Raw genomic sequence first — 20030 nt, 5'->3', positions numbered from 1 at the left:
CGCACGACTGCACGTTGATGTTGGGACATTCGGCCGAGGTCAGCGCGCATCATTTTACGCTCAAGCAGGTCGAGCACGTCCCCGCCCGCTGAAGTAAAAGTTTTTCCCACGCTACCTTCCAAGGTCTAGAGAGAAGAGTTCACCAGTGTCCCACAGTTTCATTCTGTGGCATTAGCAGGATAGCTGAAGAGGTCTGAAAATTCACAGTCCTGTCACTGATCACCCCATGGTTTAACAAGAGCTTACTACATGACCTCCCCCTGTCACTCCATGAGTGTAGTCATATCTTGTTTCCTGGTCATGGCAAAGCTCATTGTGCATTTAGCCTGCCTCTCCTCATCCGTGCAAAATTTTATGAAGTCACCAGTCCTATTGGCAAGAACACTGGTGACTTTCTTGATGTTTGGGAGATCCCTCACAATCCCCCCAGTTGACCCCGGGAAGAAACCAGTGTCATAGAAATTAAGCACCGCTGTAACTTTAAGGGCGATTGACATGGAGTTACCACCATAGCCCCTCGGGAATCCCTTGGGTGAAGGTTGGCCTGCATGAGGGCGTAAAGCTCTGTGACACACTCATGAGAGAGGTGGAGTCACTGCTGGTACTGCCTCCCAGCCACTTGCAGGAAGGTCATATGTATGTGGAAAGCTCTAGGTCGGACATGGCACTGTCTTCTGTGTCTCTCCTGCTGCCTGGCCACTTGTTCTGGTGCTGCCTTCTGTGACTGCTGCTGGAGAGCCTTCCCTGGTGCCTCTGCATCCTTCTCCTGATGAACATCATGGGCACATTCAAATCTAAATGGATTGAGCATTACAGTGTGAATCCATCTCATTTCTAATCCCTGCAAGGAGAAACCACATTTTTGCGCTACTCCCTTGTGAGGGGGCCCTCTGCTCCTGTATTGAGCATGCCCACCTTCACCCCCCACTCTCCTCAAGCCAGTCCCTGGGACTGTCCGATTCTTCAGGCTGGATCAGAACACAACTTATAAGCTAAACTTCGATGTAGGTCAGATCTGAAGTGACACCAGCTCAGGCAGATCGGCTCACTGGGCTGGATTCTAGCAACGGGAAACCCATGGGGTTTTCATGTAATTTAGAAGATGCAACCAAAAAACAATCGTGGAAAATTCTAATTTAAATTGCTTTAACAGGCTCATTAACGAGCCTAATTACCTCCCCAACACATGTGGGCGACTTTCCGCATTGGCTTCATCCCACTGCCGATTTCATCACAGGAGGTTTTCACATCCCCGGCAACTTGACACTCGACCTCCCGTGCGATTAAGGGTCCCCAACCACCATCTTTCCTGCCACGACAGGTTGGATTAAATTCCGCCCACTATTTCCAAAGCAGGTGCAAAGTGTAATGTGAATCACTATAGTATTTGTTTGTGTTCCTGAAACAAGAAATCACACCTAATATACTCTTCTAATTGGAATATACCAATCTTACTCACTTAATGCTCCTTAGCCCTTTGATAGCATACATTTAACAAAGACGTCTTCCCTGAGCTCAATAGTTCCAAGCTTACACTAGCAACCCTTCCCTGACTATTAACATAATGTCAAGGCTTCTGGCTGATCTTAACAAACTGCAGTTCACTCCCAAAAGGACTCAACTTTTCATATTAGATTTTGATATTGCTTCCCAAACCCTTCTTAGCTTTTAATGCAATCTCCTGTTCCATTTGTGATATAAACTATGTAACCAATTGTACCCCTTACCTCCATTGTACCAATAGGGCAAAATTTGCAATATTAAATATTCATTTGGGACATATAAAAATTCATCAGTGAAATGTTTTATGCAATGCAATTTTCAACTGATCACAAAGATGAATTGTATTTTAATAGAAGGGTGCATTTTGAATGGATTACATCTCACACACGAATGAAGATATAACCAAAGAGTAGTGTGTACATTATATATTTATGAAAAGCTGTGGTATATTGTATTTGGTTCTTTCACAATTCAGACCCATTCAGCCTAGCTATAAAGGTAAAAGTGTTCAATGGAATGTATTGCTTTGCATGGTTGTCTTCCCTTTGGGGAACAAAATGCCACTTCTATACCAAATCCTGATAACGTATCCATTCTGATTTCTGGATATTATGCTTGATTTATTATAAAAAATAGTTATAAGAGACAGCAATAAGCTGCAAGGCTGTTTTTGATTGTGTGTGCTAAGCTAATTGCTTTAAAACTATAAATTAGATTTGACTGCACATTAGCACCTGTAGTTTACATAAAGAGTTGCAGTCTTGAGTCCTGCTATTGCTGATCTGAATGAGAACAAGGAGCTAATAATGATGGTGGTGCCGTATGAACAATGATATTTGAACTCCTGACAAGTTCTACATTACAGTGTTAAAACTGATCATTGACAATCATAACCATTCTAGAACAGAGTTTGATAGATAACTTTTTCTTAAGAACCAACTGAGATGTACAAAAAAAGATGTTCCTCTCCATAACAGCCCATGTGTGCTGGTTAGCAGGAGCTTAGGAATAGGAGAGGACACCTGTACCACTGACTGTCTGTCTGTTTGCATTGAGCACACTCCCTGGATGAAACAGACGCATAAGCGACCTAATAATGCCTCCTGTGTCACTCTCCAAGGATGACTTAATGCTCCTTATTCCTTTTTATTGCACCTGGAATAAATACCACCCATTGAATTTGAGTGCTAGAGGGTGTGAGGTGGACTCTTCACATTTGGAGGATCTGTAAAGAGGCTGGCAGCAATTTTCTGTGAGCCCATCAGGTGGGATGTTACTTCATCAGAAGTAGGGGATGAAAACCATTTGTTGCTCTTGACTGTCAACCAGAATTCCACTTGAGATTGCACTGCTACTGGCCTTGAAGTGAGGAAAATGCCAGTTCCAAAATGATACTCCTGCCCAGTGCACACCCAGCCCATTTAAACTAACTAAATACAGCATTCAGTTGAGGTCAAGCTGAGTAAATGCAAAAAAGACATCACCCAGCTTATGCTGGGGTGAAGTGAGGGTGGATGGAGTCAGACCCATGTTCTCGATGAGAGAGCATTGCATTTAATATATGTACCCAGAATTACCATGTGGGTTCTCTATTTCTCCCGCTATTTTTGCAGGGTTTCCACCAACGTTCTGCCAGAGTTCTAGTGAAAAATTGAGAGCTCTGGGGAAGTTCTACCCCTATGGCTAGTCGGTGTTAAAATAGGGTGGTGGTGATGAGCTTCCTTAAACCATCGCAGTCAATGTGGTGAAAACAATGAAATTAGGTGGAGAGTTCCAGGATTTTGATAATGTGGGGCAGCAAAAACAAGTCTGATCCTGATCCTGGTAATGGTGGGTCAGTGACTTCCTGCCTGTCCCTGTCACACCATTGGCTGAGATCCTCGACTCTGTATAGCTAATTGGCTGGCCACCACATGATTGTGGGTGGTCAACCAATCCCACCCACCCATGAGTAGAAGTCCCACACAATTCCAGTCCCGCCATCAGGGCACTGGGCATAGCAACAGAATTCCACCCAAAGAATTGGATCATTACGTGAAGCAGAAAGGTTTGCAGGACTATAGGGAAAAGGCTGTAGGTGAATTGCTCTTGCAGAGAGCCGGCACAGACATGTCGGACCAAATGGCCTCCTATACTGTAACCAGCATACAGTCCCCAACATCATAGATGCCAGTCTTCAGCCAATCCTATTCACTCCACGTGATATCACAAAATGGCTGAAGGCACTGGATACTGCAAAGGCTATGGGCCCTGACAATATTCTGGCAATAGTACTGAAGATTTGTGCTCCAGAACTGGCCACACCCCTGTTCCAGTACCGCTACAACACTGGCATCTCCCCAGCACGTGGAAAATTTCCCAGGAATGTCCTGTATACAAGAAGCAGGACAAATCCAACCTGGCCAATTGCCACCCCATCAGTCCACTCTCCATCATTAGTAAAGTAATGGAAGAGGTCACCAACAGTGCTATCAAGCATATTTGCTTAGCAATAACCTGCTCACTGACGCTCAGTTTGGGTTCCACCAGAGTCACTCAGCTTCTGACCTCATTACAGCCTTGGTTCAAACATGGACAAAAGAGCTGAACTCCAGAGGTGAGGTGACAGTGACTGCCCTTGACACCAAAGCAGCATTTGACTGATTGTGGCATCAAGGAGCCCTAGCAAAACTGGAGTCAATGGGAATCAGGGGGAAAACTCTCCACTGGTTGCAGCCATACCTAGCACAAAGGAAGATGGTTGTGGTTGCTGGAGATAAATCATCTTAATTCCAGAACATCACTGCAGGAGTTCCTCAGGATAGTGTCCTCGGCCCAACCATCTTCAGCTGTTTCATCAATGACCTTCCTTCCATCATAAAGTCAGAAGTGAGGATGTTCGCTGATGATTACACAATTTTCAGCACCATTTGCAAATCCTCATATACTGAAGCAATCAATGTCCTGGACAATACCCAGGCTTGGTCTGACAAGTGGCAAGTAACATCACGCCACACAAGTGCCAGGCAATGACCATCTCCAACAAGAGAGAGTCTAACCATCGCCCCTTGACATTCAATGGCATTGCCATCACTGAATCCCCCACTATCAACATCCTGGGGGGTTACCATTGACCAGAAACGGAACTGGACTAGCCATATAAATGCTGTGGCTACAAGAACAGTTCGGAGACTGGATATTCTGTGGCAAGTAACTCACTCCTAACTCCCCAAAGCATGTCCACCATCTACAAGGTACAAGTCAGGAGTGTAATAGAATACTCACCACTTGCCTGGATGAATGCAGCTCCCACAACACTCAAGAAACTTGACACCATCCAGGACAAAGCAGTCTGGTTGATTGGCACCCCATCCACAAACTTTCACTCACCCCACCACCGACAAACAGTGGCAGCAGTGTGTACCATCTAAAAGATGCACTGCAGAAATCCACCAAGGCTCCTTAGGCAGCACCTTCCAAACCCACGACCACAACCATCTAGAACGACAAAGGCAGCAGATAGATGGGAACACCACCACCTGGAAGTTCTCCTCCAAGTCACTCACCACCTTAACTTGGAAATATATCGCCATTCCTTCACTGTCGCTGGGTCAGAATCCTGGAACTCCCTTCCTAACAGCACTGTGGGCGTACCCACACCGCAGGGACTGCAGCGGTTCAAAAAGGCAGCTCACCACCGCCTTCTCAGGGGCAATTAGGGATGGGTAATAAATGCTGGTCTAACTGGCGACACCCACATCCCGTAAAATGAATAAGCAAAAAACATTGTATGACAACCCGAGAACAGCCAGTGCTGGCAAAACCAACAAAATTAAGCATCTTCAGAAGGGGACCATTTTGGGAGAGGACAAAACCTCTGCTCATAAAAACTCACAAAAGGAAGTTCCAAAAGTACAACAAAGTTTTCAACGTGCAAGTTTAAAAGAACTGAGAAGAAGCCAACAGCTCCATACCAATATTTAAAATTACCGACAGTAAAAGGCAATTAACAACACTATGGGCAGAATTTTCTGCCTGTCGGGTGTGCGGGCCCGACCCAATCTCCGGCGGGCGGGGAGCCAATCCCTGCCGGAGAAGCAGGCCCGACTGCCATTTTACGTGGGTGGGCCAATTAAGGCCCGCCCAGCGTGACTTCTGGCGGGAAGCGCTGTGCGCTCGCTGTGCGGGCGGTGGGGAGGGGGGTTTCCCCAAAAGCAAGTGTGCGCTCTTTCGCGCATGCGCAGGAAAAAGCACACATCTCCCTGAGGCTAAGTGCTGCCTCGGAAGATCGCTTCCACATTGAAAAATATTAAAAATAGAAAAAAAAAATTGCCTAACATGCGCCCCTCATGTGACAATGTCACCTGAGATGGGACATGTTCATAATTTACATAATAAGTTTATTAAACCCTACATGAAACATCATCCCGCCAGTGGATGAGGTTTCATGTTTTTTCTATTCTCCGCCAGGGCTCCTGGCCTCTCGCCAACCTTAAGGTTGGACGGGCAGGTCCTTTAATTGTATAATTGATCCTGTCAATGGCCTCAATTGACCATTGACAGGTCGGCGGGTCCGCAGCTGATATTGCTGTGCCCCCGCCTTCCTGAAAATTTAAATGGGGCGGGGTGACGTCGGGGGTTCCGCTCGTTGTCATCCCACGTCATTTTACGCGTTGGCGAGCGGGCCCCACCCCCTGCTCGTCAACGGCAAAATTCTGCCCTATGTTTCTATGCAAATGTATGTCTGCAGGCACGTGGCTTGCTGTCGTGTTTGTATGAGTAGATATTATCTTTTGCAAGATTAGATATCAAAAGAGTGGAAATGGAACTTCTGCTCCTCACCAAGTTAGTTACAGAACTACCATTGATTCATTGGATAACTGACCATTTAAGTTTTGTTAGCACTGTAGTGTGGAAATTGTTTAATAATGTGCCATCATTGTTAGAACTATTGCATTTAGATATTGAATCCCTCTTTGGTAATCATAGAGTTTATAACGTTGTTTTTACTGACAATGATTGCATTTACATCAGGTGAATAGATTATTTGGCAGGAATGCCTGTCTCTGCTTTTGCTTATTCCTGTCTTTTCACACACTAGTCAAAGTCTCTATCTTTGGTTAAAATAGGGCCCAGATGGATTGCCGATGCCAGGATGTTGGCAGAAGGTATGAAGTGCATGATTTCTTTAAGATAAGCTCTTATAGTATATATATATATAGATTGTGATACGGATAACGTAGCATAAACATATCCTTGCAATATCCTTCCTATTGTCATATTGGGGACGATTTCACTGTTCACTTTATAATGAAAATTGTAAATACTAATTTATGTATAGGTCAATTCTATTGCCTGGCATAAACAGGGGGTAGGGTAACAGCCTCAAAATGGGATAAATAGACCCACTGCCCCATTAACACCACCAGACAGCTGGTTAACTTTTTGAAAGAGTCCTACCACTGTGCAGCTGATGTGCCCACTTGAAACAGGCAGTAAGCCCCTTTCCCATGCAAATCAGGCTCCTAATGATGTAGTGAAAACCCCAATTATAATTCTGAGGGACATGTGGGCAGATTTTGCGACACAAACAGACAGCCCGTGTGCACTGACCTCCTAATCTGGAATAATCTGGCCAGAAAAATAAATATATAATTGCTCCTTTTGTGGAGTTTACACAGGTGTACAAGGTTTCTGCTGCACTTCCAGCAAAGTAACGCCAGCGAGCAGGAGCAGTTTCCCAGAATTTCCTGGCCAAAGTGTTAATGGAGCTATTCAAACTTCAGGCTGAGAAATCACCAGTACACACCAGTCTATTATGAGGGAAATTAAGGCAATCTGACTATGTTGTAAAGTTCTTTGAAATAGAAAATTGTACATATGAGACTCCCCTCTTCAGAAAAGGAGACAGGGACAAGTCAAGAAGTTATGGGCCACTTAGTGTTGCTTCAGTTGTTCATTTTTTTAGGGGTTTTATGCAAGATGGTTCAGTGTCACCGGTTACTCCTGCAATTGGACATCACATCCCTTACTATGCAGAGTGCACACATTCTGCCCAATATCTCGTTAAATGACTGCATGAGCCAGGGAGCATAACAGAGATCCTTTATCCTGTACACTAGTTACTGAAATATGAAGGAACTGAAATATGGCCTACTCTGGCTCCGATTTCTTATGACACATTCCCATATGAATCCTATTTTCTCTCTCGGAGACAGAATGAAATAGCGCACTAGCTATAGATGAAGCACAAGCTTAGCACCAATAGTTGGTTTATTATGTAAAATACATCAGTAAGTAATAAACAGTTTTCATATTGAGGATATATAAGTGGAAAATTGCTCCACTCAGGTCACCCTGCAGAGGGAATGAACTGCAACAAGAACAGCAACTTGCATTTATATAGCACCTTTAAAGTAGTAAAACATCCCAAAACGTTAATGGGTGTGTAATAAGATAAAATTGACATGAGTCAAATAACCACAGCCCCATATTAGGAGGTGTGACTAAATTTTTGGTCAAAGTAAAAGGTTTTGAGGAACACCTTAAAGGAGAAGGGAGTTAGAGAGACGGAAAGATTTAGAGACGGAATTCCAGAGCTTGGGGCCTAGACAACTGAAGGCACGGCTGCCTGTGATGGGACAAAAGGAGTGGGGGAGATGCACGAGAGGCCAGAATTGGAGGAATGCAGAGTTCCTCGAGGGTTGGAGAGCTAGAAGAGGATACAAAGATAGGGACAGGCGAAGTCATTGAGGGATTTGCACTGGAGGAGAATTTTAAAACTGACCAGTGGGGGTCAAATATTATATAATCTTTCTCTGAATGCAAAATGTTCCAGTTAAAAGCAGCTGGTCCTAATTGCTGGCAGAATGTGACCCCATAATGTGGCAGCCATGTTTGCATGGCGTGCAACTGTGTAATTTGAATCTTCAGTGGCTGGTTGGGAAGCAAATTATGTAACTAGAGCCCTTTTCATTTACTGCCCTGAAAAATGTGTTGGTCAACAGGATTTGACCATGTGTTATTACTAATCTTTTAGTAAATTAACACTTGTGTGTCTGTTTTTTTTTGCAGTGATGAATCTAACACGAAAGCATGAAGTTTGTATATAATGCTCCATATTTTGTATTTATATAGTTGTAACTGTTTAAAAAAAGTCAAGAACATGTTCACACATAGCTGCTTCTACTTCTTTATAGTAAGAAGTTACATATCGTACATTGACTGATAGAACAGTTCTGTCAGAGACTCATAGTGTTAAAAAGAAACAATGTAGGAATGTTGTGCGCATGAGCTCCCTGTGAGCTCTGTCTCAGCTTGTGTTTTGCATGGACAAGTGCCATTGATACATATCTGGACCAAGTCCTGTCATGTAATTGTGACCAAATCGACTAAAACAGATGAATACTGTGGAAGGTCCTTGGCTGCCATTGCAAATAACTGACCTGTGCTTACAAGCTCCACCTAAAGTTCCATCACTGATTTTCTGCTGCCATATTTGTTCTAAAGAGAAGTGCATGAAGTGTTTGACCAGTGCTTGATGTGTGGCCACTTCAGAGTTTCAAACACTAACGTCTTGTGCAGCCAGACCTGTGGCCTAGGCCTCTGAACTTTCTTTTTCTCTCCTCATCTAAAGGGAGGAAACCCCTGGCTCATTGCTAGAAAGAAATAAAAGAAATGCAGATGAAAAAGGGTTTTGAATTTGCGAAAAAAAAAGCAGCCTAAACTTCTGTTGTTCAACATCCTGTTTTGTGGGTCAAGTAACCACGGCAACATAAGTATTTTTTTGTTTTGTGCACGCCAACTCCAGTGGATGGCTAAGTGATGGAGTTCGCAGTTCGGTGCTCTAAGGTTCAGTCCTTGGTTAACACGTAGCCGGTGAGCACTGACTGCTTTCATTGTATGGCTACAGCATGGAACGCATTTCATTCAGACGATTTGGAAGGTCAAGGTGGTTTTGAGGATTCCATACGAGAACAAGGAACTACCCCCCAAGGTGCGAAGAGGTGTTAATCCTGAATGAGGCGAAAAGGAAAGACCCTTTGCCTGAGATTGGGCACTGGCACCCAAACATCCTTCACCCCAAATGAGAATTGTAAGCCGGCTCCAGTGGGTAATTTGGAGTTGAATTTGAATGAGAGGATTAGTATCATACGTCTAACGCATCTTGTAAAACACTTTGCTGCTGTTACAAACAGTGGAGAGATGCTGAAGGTATTGTGCATGACAATTAGGAAGATTCCAGCGTGAAACAGCAAGGATGTTTGGATTTGTATTGAAAAGCTGTCTGAAGCATATGACCCCGAAGCTTTAATTTGATGCATCAATGCACAAATACCTTTTGTGCCTCAAGTACTCGCTGTGGGTTCACTACTTTATACATTCATCTTTCATAATGTAAATGCAAAATGCCCAGTATTATATATAAAAAAGTATAAAAGTTTCCATTTGAGGCATTTTATGATAGTCTGTTGTCAGCTATTAATTATTATAGTGTGTTCTATATTTTACCGTCTTTTGCGGTCAGTTGCTGTTGACATGACATTTTTTTCTGATTCAAGACGGATCTTTCTGCAGCTTGTTTTAGAGTCTCCCCTTGCACTGACTCTGCATCTGTAGGCAGTTTTATTTTTATGACACTTTGCTTTCTGTTTCTTTTTCTGAGTAACCACGCCTACTGATTAAAGCTTGACATCCACTCCCCTCCTGCATTCGGAGCATCCTTTCGATGCCTCCGACATAAACAGCATCTCACATGGTTGCCAGTGGGCAGGATTGATATCAGACAATCTGGGTTTTTGAGTGGTCTGGAAGTTCTAATATGGAAGCCAGATACTTAAAGCCGACAGTTTTTAAAAATAGTCCTTTTTTTCCCTCTTCGCTCTTTTACATCTTTTGAAAATGGAAATGCCAAAGCTCATATTTCATTCCTTGCCTGGTATTCTTACATAGGTGTCAATCCAATTAATTATAACCTGTTTAAGCATAGTACACAGGAAATAGTAAAAGTGTGTTAACCATTTGTGTCGAAATTTCACGGATCAGAATTTGTACTCTATAATACAGGAAAATTAGGTATTAAGGTTTTCATCATCAGTAAAGAAAGCATCAAAACTCCAAGTCCCACCCTTTATTCTGCCCACTAATCAGTTTTGAGCTTGGCAGAAGATGACAACATTACATGTCACAGCTGTTAATGCCAACTATACACATCTTCTCCTGGAGAAGCAGACTCTTTTTTAAAAAAGCTTTCTTAAAAATCTAACCCTGCACAAGGTTGAATTTAATGAGCTCTTTTCCAAACTCATATTCATGCTTCTATTTTTTCTTCATTTATTCCCCTGTAATTCAAGAGAGCTTTTAGAAATGTGAAACTAAAACTATATTTTCAAGAGTAATCCATTTATAAATTGTTACTGCAAAGTCAATCATTAGTTAATTATAATATAAAAAGCAAGTATGTAAATTAAATTAAAGATTATTAATAATGTTACATTTCAGCCAGGGTTTCCAATGTACAACAACAGTGGATCACTATAGTTATGGTTCCAGCCAATGATCCATGGTTTGTGGATTGTGTTTAGATGGCATGATTACAAATATAATATGACCCTAATGTCACCATTAGATACAGCAGCTGCAATACTCAATATCCATTTCAGTCATAACTACAACTGGTATTTGATCCTATTACTTTTATTTGAGAGATGCTTCTTTCAAAGCCCTATGCTGCACAGCACAGCACTGTATTAATAGAATGCATAAAAAGAGACCGACTTATTTGAGATGTATCTAACTCACAGGTATATCCTAATGTGTTTTCATTCAGCACTTAACGTGAATCACTCCCTATTGAATATAATCAGTGTATTGCTCCTATCACCCTTTGTTCTTCACCTGTCCTTGCTAAAAAGGAACAGTTGTCTGGATCCTAGTTCTTATATCTTTTTTAAATAGGCTGTTAAATAATGTGTTTATTGAGTCATTTTTATGTTTATTCCAACGAAAGGATAGAGGCCTCGCAGCCTACTTCATTGTACTTTGCTTGAACGTGATGTAGGCAAAAAATGAAGCAACTGTACATTTTTTAATGCTAAGACCAAGTCCTGATATAGTTGCCAAAATCATATTGCTGCTTTAGTTGAGCATGGTTTATATTTTGATCTGCGCTGAGCATAAATTATGTATCTTTTATGTTTAAATGTCAGTTACATTTTATTTTCTAACTTTAACCATTCCGCATGTTCCTCAGTGTTTTATTGTAAAATGCACAGTTGTGACAGTGGTTCATCAAACCAGCATTTTTTTTTTAAGTGTCAAATGAAGGGAATATTTTATGCAAGCTTTCTTATTTTAAATATATATATTTATATATATTTGGTTATTGTCCTGTTCAAAGCCTCAAATACACAATTGAACTGCAGTTAATTAACATTATTATGTTTTTTCAGGTTTTCCTAAACTAAATGTACATCACACTGCTCCATCACTGAACTTACATTTCAAACTAATTAGCTCAGCAAAAAAAAAATCACTTGAAATATTTCTAGTGCAAATGTTTTGTTTTGTTTTGTTTTGGTTTTGTTTTTATTTAAATTCTAATGCATGGAATCATTTTGCTGCCTGTGTACTCATTGCAGAACGGTGTGAATTTACCAGAACATCAGCTCTTGGCACAGTTTCACTAGCGATGGCCAAGTTGTTCCTGTGTGATTTTGTGGAATATCCCCCCTCTGTTCCAAAAGCATTTGGCGCAGCAGCAGACTTACTGACCCAATGAGAAGCACTGGCTTCCAGGTCTCATCTTTGCACAATAATGCATGCAGTTCTCTTTTGATGTACCAACGGGTATTACATTATTTACTCCAGCAAGGCAGGATCATAAAAATTTTAATCTTTGAAGGCAAAAAAATCACGCATACTTTATTGTTGCATGGGATTTAGAGAAATCGGTCTTCTATTGTGCTATTCTTGCTTTTCACTTCTCTGATTTCTATCGAGCGTTTTCCAGTTTGATAATCACATATGAGCTGAGAGGTTCTCCAGTGCCCGATTTCGTAGAGTCATAGATTAGTGAGGCTATTCAGCCTATTGACTGTTAAAACAGCAAAACTACCCTATCCTTTTTTCTTTGTCTATTTTTACTCTGAAGATATTACTTTGTATTCTGAGAAATGCCATTTTTTATGTCACTCTGTATGCCATTTGATTTGTTTTGATTTTAGGCTAAGAGGTCAACTTAATTAATACTAAACTAAAGGAAACCCATTCTTGTCAGTTTATGATAATAACATCCTATTAAACAATTAAATTATTGTTACTGCCCGAATGGTCGGGTTGGATGTAATTGCTGCTGAGTGTACCATCAAAGCAAAGGCATAGCATTGCAAAGGGCCATTGCGTTGACAGCAATATGACAGATCCAAATTCATAAATTCAGAAAGATCTGCACAGGGTACAGAGGGATCATATCCCAACACTCTTCCTGTTCCTTCCTGCTGATTGACAAGTTATGCATTTTATTGTACCTGTGCTGACAATTATTGCCTCTGATTGTTTATGAAAACTATACACTATGAACATTAAATGATAAATATTAATTGGAACAGGCTTCCTAATGCAATCATTTTCACCGCACGTATCTAAAGGTTCCAATTATACTGTGGGACTCCATCCTCCTTAATATCATGAAAGCACACTCACTGGACACCAGAATGCACAAATATCTAGCTTTAAGAGAATGTTATTCCAATGGGATTTCTCTAATACTCAGATACCACATAACCACATAGACAAAGCAACATTTTGGAGTTGTATCAGTTTTACACCATCATTAAATAATGGTTCCAACAGGATTGCTTCATCTGAAAATGTACAGTAATATGGAGGATAAATGTGTCAACAGGAGTAGGCCATTTTGCCCCTTGGGCCTTTCCACTGTCCAATGGGCAGAATCTTACGGCCCCATTGTGGCGGGGGCGGGGCCGTAAAATGTGGCGAACCGTTCAAAAGTCCATTGATTACAACGGGACAGTAAAATCCCGTCAGCATAAAATTCCGCCCAATGAGACAATGCAATCTGTAACCTAATTCCATATCCCTGCTTTTGTCCCATATCCCTCAATATCTTTTGATAACAAAAATCTATCAATTCCAGATTTAAAGTTAATAATTGATGCACCATTAGTGGCCTGTTTGCGGAAGAGAGTTCCAAACTTCTCCCACTATTTGCATGTAAGTGCTGCCTAATTCCAATCCTGAAAGACCCAGCTTTATTTTTTTGACCAAGTCCCCAGTCCTAGATTCCCAATTGGTGGAAATAGTTTCTCCCAATCTACCCTATCTGTTTTCCCTTAATCTCTTGAAGACCTCAATCAAATCACTCCTTAACCATCTAAATTCTAAACTACAACCCTATTTTGTTTAATCTCTGCTCGTGGTTTAAACCTTGGAATCCAGGGGCAGAATTTCACCCATGTTGGGCAGGCTCGCTGGGGGCGGTCAGGAAACCAGGAAGCCAACCCCCGCCTGCGATCGAGGCCGGAAGGTGATTTCAAGCTGGCAAGCCAATTAAGGCCTGCCCAACGTGAAACACGAGTGGCAGCGCACTGTGCGGGTGGTGGGGGGGGAGGGTTAGTGCGAACGGGGCGCGCACGAACTTCACACGGGTGCCATTTGCAAATCTCCCTGAGGCACAGAGGGATGCTCGCCCGACGTCATCACACGTCGTTTTACGCTCGGTCGGGTCGGGTTGGGCACGCGCCCACCCGCCAAGCTAAAAATTTTACCCCAGATATCACTCTAGTAAATCTATGCTGCACTTTTTCCAAGGCAACTATATCCCTCCTAAGCTGTGGAGTTCACAGCACTCCAGGTGTGGTGTAACCAGGGCTTTCTATAGCTGATGAATGACTTTTACCACCATATTCTATTGCTGTAGATAGAACAACCTGCATTTTATTAGCTTTGTTGATTTCCTCTGCCCTGTGCCTTGGGAATTAGCATTTTCCAGTTGCAGAGCAGAAGAGAAAGGGGTAGGAACCATCGCAGCTGGTCCCTACCCTTACTACATTGCTTCACTATTTTGTTAGGACTTACCCACAATCTTAAATGACTTGTGCCTACTACGCACACAGGTCCAGCGGAACTAGCATCAGGAGGCAGAAGGGAGCTCCTCTATCCACCCACCTCATTTTCCTGCAGTTTTGCTCATTGGGAACTCGTAAATACTCAATGCTATGACCTTTCTCAGACCACTGCTGACCAGAGGATCTGTGGTGATGGCTGGGACAGGCTGAAGGCAGTGCCAGGGGGTTGGAAAATTCTGGCATTTTTAGTCATTGTGGTCTTTTGGCATCTGACCTGATGCCTCATCCCCTCTACGTTTAGTTTCAATCTTGATGCATCCTTCCCAATGCATGGTGTTTTGATTGGAAATAAACAGGTATTCCAAGTATGGGTTGACTATTGAACAGTAAAGCCCTGGCGTCATCTCCTGCATCGTACTGTCCTACTACTCTGTTTCACTTTTTGTTGCTTTGTCATGTTGACCACATGTTGAAAGTGAGCAGTCTGCTATTACTTCTAGGGCCTGGATTTTCACTCCCAAGGTGGAAATCCCCTGGCTCGCTGCACCCGTCTTGGAAAAAAGTGCCCTGAATGTGGGATCTTCATTCTGGTGGGAGGGTGTGTGAAGGGTGGAGTTGGGCCTGCCACTCCCCAGATACAGATCGGAAGTAGCTACAGGTGCTGCTGAGTGCCAAGGCCGACTGCAAAGGCCTGCCTTGCTTCCCTGGGACTTCGTCCCAGTTGTTTTCTTGAACATCACACCTCACAACCCCTCAACTCCCTAACCCCACCTCACTCCTCATGTCCATACATGCCAACTCATGTCCCCCACCACTCCCCCATGGCCCCTTATAGCCCCAATGCCAACTTAGTATCAACTCATGCCCCCAACCCACCACCCTTTGCCCTTACATACTCCATGCCAACTCATTCAGTGTCCACCATGCGCAGACTTCAGGAGCCATGCTTGGATGAAATTAAATAAAACTCTAACTATCTGTAACAGAGTTCACTAGATATAAAAAAAGCATCTCATTCATGAAACCCCAGTCAATACATGTAAATCTCCTCAAGTACGTAATCCCTCAGAAACAAACATTTGTATTCATAAGCCAACATCAAAGACAGCTAAATGTTTTATAACCTCTGAGCTGTCAATCAAACTGTGAACTTACAGGCCACTACTGTAATAATCACAGGTTGTGGAAGCAGTCAAGTAATAATAATACTATAATGATAGCCCTTAGGGTTATGTCAACAAACAGCTTTTGAAACTGCAAGCATAGATTTTTTTTCAACTCAGACTCAGGCAGGCAGTTTTTTTTCACAATTTTTAAAGGGCAGGCTATTTAAATAACTTGACAGTTCTATGGACCTTATCCGCCCTTCACCAGCATTTATGTCTTCTCTAAAGAATTGTAAGTCACACATTGTGGGATAAGGCCCTTACTGCAGCAAAAATGGGATCTGTTTGAACTCAGCACTGAGTTCAAATAGCCCTGTCGATTTCAGGTTTCCCTTGTGTGGGTAATGACCTGCCCCCTATTTCATCCCCCCTCAACCAAACGAAATTAAGATCTATCCAAAATGGGGGATGGGACTTCCAGATCCGGGTCCCGTCTGCCATTTCTAAAGGTACCCAGAGTCTCCACATGCCTGTAAAAATCTAGACCTAGGTTCCTTTCTAAATCTCCCTTCAATTCCATTCATTATATACTGTCAATGCAAACTTTTTAATCAATATGCACTAACTTATTTCCCTCTGTCTTTTCCAAAAATAAAGAAAGGTGGCATGTCTACCAAAGGAGCTAATAAGAATAATGTCAACGCCCGCAGACCAGTGCATACCATGGGCTAGTGTGGTGGCCGTTTCTTACTGCTATACTATGCCTTTGCAGGAATGCAATTGTTTTGCTCTAGTAATGAGAGTATGTTACTCAAACATATGCTTTACTATACTTTGAATGTTATTTTGGTGGAGCATTTAAAATGGATGTTTTTTTAAAAATTGGTATATATAATACAGGCTTGACTTTTATTTGTGTTTATTTTTTCTGCATCTAATTTTTTCTACAGTTGATATACACTGAAAGGCAGGTCTTGTCACTGTCTTTTGAATGTAACAGGAAATACTGTCAGTTTTTAATTTCAAACAAGGTTACATTGCTCTTTGCTACTTTGAATAAAATGGAATAGACATGTTGTATATTTGAATGCGGCAGAAGCAAAGACAAGAAAAGGTTCAAGTGTTGGCTTTTTGGTCATTTCAAAAGCAACAATAAACTTAATGCCTTGCTCTCTTTGTGGGTTGATTCTGAAGACATGATGAGGATTTGTATTATCTTGACCTTTATTAATTTTTATATTATTTGTTTGAAGCGTTTATATTTTTTCCCATTTTACTTCAGTTGTGTTTTTGTATATTTCCTAAATTTTGTTTTAATGTTAAGAAGTTGACCTTCAGATCTATTTGTACAAGATGCTGTTTTTGGCACATTTGAATATGATCATACTAAACTGTGTGTGAGACTGTTTAATAATATATATCTCAGCCATGGTTGCATTTCTTTACTGGTCATTCTGCGGATTTTTCTTTGTATAACTTTATGTAACATACTGAAGTAGGTATGGTCTTTATTGCTAATCTACTAGCTGCTGCTGAGTAATTCATCTTTGCTGTATCAATTACAATTGCAGGAATTGCAAGTGATAAACCCTTTGAGACCTGTGTAGTCAGATTGGGCACACTTCTTTGTAAATAGCACCGTTTTATTCCCCCGTCAAGCAGTAATTTTTAGTGGTGCTGAATTACTGAAAGAGCCTGCTATAAAGCACTGTAGCTACACAGCCAATATCATCTGCATGTCAAACATGCACCGCAGCAATGCTATCTGCTGAAGCACCAGATTTTCCAGTGCCATTTTAGTACTTTTTATTCTCTTCATTCAAATAAGAATTAAAAACCAATAAGTTTAGCGGCACTGGTAAACAAACATGTTGGAGCACCAGTAGTTTACTCAAATGCCAAGTTCCTGACTGTAAACAAGTTCACTATGACAAAGAGCCAACCAGGGGTTCAATTACTCCTCAAAGTAAAGTTGCTCTTGTACCCTCTGCTGTCTAAGGAATAAGGTCACTTGCCACATTGGCTCTGGACAGTGCAAAATTGAGGGAAACTAGAGAAGGGAACAAAGCAACTCAGGCAATAAAAAGGATTCTTATCCAGACTACCTGTGTGCCAAAGTACCTTACAATAACAATGCCTCTCTCATTTTGTACTATTCCTGTCTGTTGAGAGAATCCTATGGGGAAGGCAGGTTCTGCAGTGCCATACATGTGATGCATATGACCAATTTATATAATTTTTATCACAGCTGTGATATAACAGGAAACATGGAAGTAATTTAACACTTTCATAGGAAAATTAAAGCACTCAAGGTTTGTTGAATTGACATTTTATCAGTTTGTTCAAAGGAGAAGTATTTATCATCATTAGTTAAAAATATGATTTTAATAACGGTCAGAACAGTTTCTTTTTCAATTGTGAACCATACCAGTATTTTGTTTTTTGATGGTATTGCCAGAATAAAAAAAATCTTGGTGTACCAAATTATTTGTTTTATTAAGTCATTTATTTTAACTTTCAGACATAAGCACCATTTCACCTATCAAGAGCAACATTAGTTTAATACTGCACTAATTTAAATAGAATATTAACATAATGATGATGTGGAGCATTTTACAACACTGTGTTCATGGACTTATAGCTCCTGGATACAATTGACAGCATCTGTGGCCACAATATCTCTCTTCACCTTTCTTTCATGGTGTACTGTAATATTTTAAAGCACAGCATTGTCATATAGAATTAGTAATGTGGAAATTCTAGTTCTGAATTTTTATCTCGATACAAATTGAAAAGGTCAATTTATCCCTATCACTAGATTTTAGAAGTGGGTGTATTTTTTATCTTTAGCACCTGGACTTCAGGCATTACCTGGTTGGAGTGCATTGAGGAAAACTAAGTGGGCAGGTTTGCAGCTGGCCCCCCCACCCCCACTACCCCCATTGACCTCATAAGAGTTTAAAATTTTCTTTCCATGAATTTAAATAGAAGGGCTAAGTTACTCGGGCAAAGCTTTACGCACAGGCAATAAAGTCAAAATGGACCCCAAAGGTAACTGGTGATGTGCGCAATGGTCATATTGCAGCCAAATATTCCCCTGTAGATCATCATTTTCCTATCCTACCATAGGACTATGTCGATAGTGGCAGATGCTGATTGTTACGTGGTTGCTTATCTGTGGCTGAAGTTAAAGTAACAAAGGTAAATGTGAAAGGGCTTTCTTATAGTGGGAGCAGTGATCTAATGAGAGAGAAGCCACAGATTCCAGAAAAGCAGGAGCCAGAAGGGCCAATTCCTCTCGCTTACCGTTCTGATCATGCTGAAAATCAGGCTGCCTGGCAGATGACATTTTTTTAAAATCTCCCATTGGTTGCCTAAGGCTTGCTTGACTCAGTTTTCAAGCACTCTTCGAAATGAGTTCCCAGTTCTCCTGCCCAAAACAGTGGGTACCTTATTTTGATAAATTATTAACAGTTCCCATACTGGTGATAGAACATAACTCCATTTCCATGTACCTGTGGGCAAAGTATTTGCCGTGCACCCTTTACCTACTGATACTGGATGTTTAGCAACATGACAAGTGATCCTTAAAGGGACAGCTGCAGGCCATTGGAAAAAAGGTAAATTTCAGGTTTAAAAGTTATTTTTATGGGACCAGGAGAAGCATTAATGGCCCACAATAATCCCCCCCCACCACCCACCCCCTGACAATGCTTGACCATCCACGGCCTACCTCTGAGATTAGCTGCCCCCCACCCTATCCTTTTCACCTGTCTACAGCAGTTGTCATGATGCCTTCATCCTGCACCAGTCCTCAATTCACCCACTGGCAGGGTTGAAGGAACTGAAATTTCTTACCGGGGCAGTCATATCGCAACTCCCCCCCTAGACACTTAACTTCATGGATCCCTTTGCATAAAGCTACCACCAACACTCTAGAATAAAATTTTAATATTGGGATAAAAGCCGTGAACTAACCTTATAGAAACTCCCATCTAGGCCTGTACAGCTGACCTCGCTGCACTCCCTGTTCTCGTCGTGCCGTGCCTGACATGAAAGACTTGACCAATAAGAAGCAAGCAGTTACCATGGCGCTCAAAAGCTAACGTTTGGAATCAAGTGAACATCTTCCACCCGACCAGAAGTAAAAACTGAAGGGGAGCATTTTGTTTCTAGAGGATGTAAAACATATTGAATTCAAGCGATCAATCTGATTTTCTGTGATTAATACAGTTAAATCTCGCCTATTTTACCCATTTATACTGAATGCTTCAACTACTTTCTTACCAGTACGCTGTACCGGGCCATACCAGCTTACTTTCACCTCTGCTCACTGGTTGTCAGGCTGTCTGCT

The 20030-nt window shown here is 41.7% G+C and overlaps 1 protein-coding gene across 1 annotated transcript in view; it reads left to right on the top strand.

Moving 5' to 3' along the window:
• Positions 1-18160, top strand: part of col25a1 (collagen type XXV alpha 1 chain) — a 227159-nt gene extending 208999 nt beyond the window's left edge. Inside the window, exons 34-35 of the mRNA XM_078544797.1 lie at positions 6612-6650; positions 8557-18160. Coding sequence (XP_078400923.1) covers positions 6612-6650; positions 8557-8559 — 42 coding nt within the window. The 3' untranslated portion in view covers positions 8560-18160. The remainder of the gene's footprint in view (positions 1-6611; positions 6651-8556) is intronic.
• Positions 18161-20030: the final 1870 nt, after the last annotated feature.

The sequence above is a fragment of the Cetorhinus maximus genome, chromosome 1 (assembly GCF_964194155.1).
Source record: "Cetorhinus maximus chromosome 1, sCetMax3.hap1.1, whole genome shotgun sequence".
Classification (NCBI taxonomy): domain Eukaryota; kingdom Metazoa; phylum Chordata; class Chondrichthyes; order Lamniformes; family Cetorhinidae; genus Cetorhinus; species Cetorhinus maximus.
The sequence above is the reverse complement of the archived record's forward strand: the minus strand, read 5'-3'. Positions and strand labels throughout refer to the sequence as shown.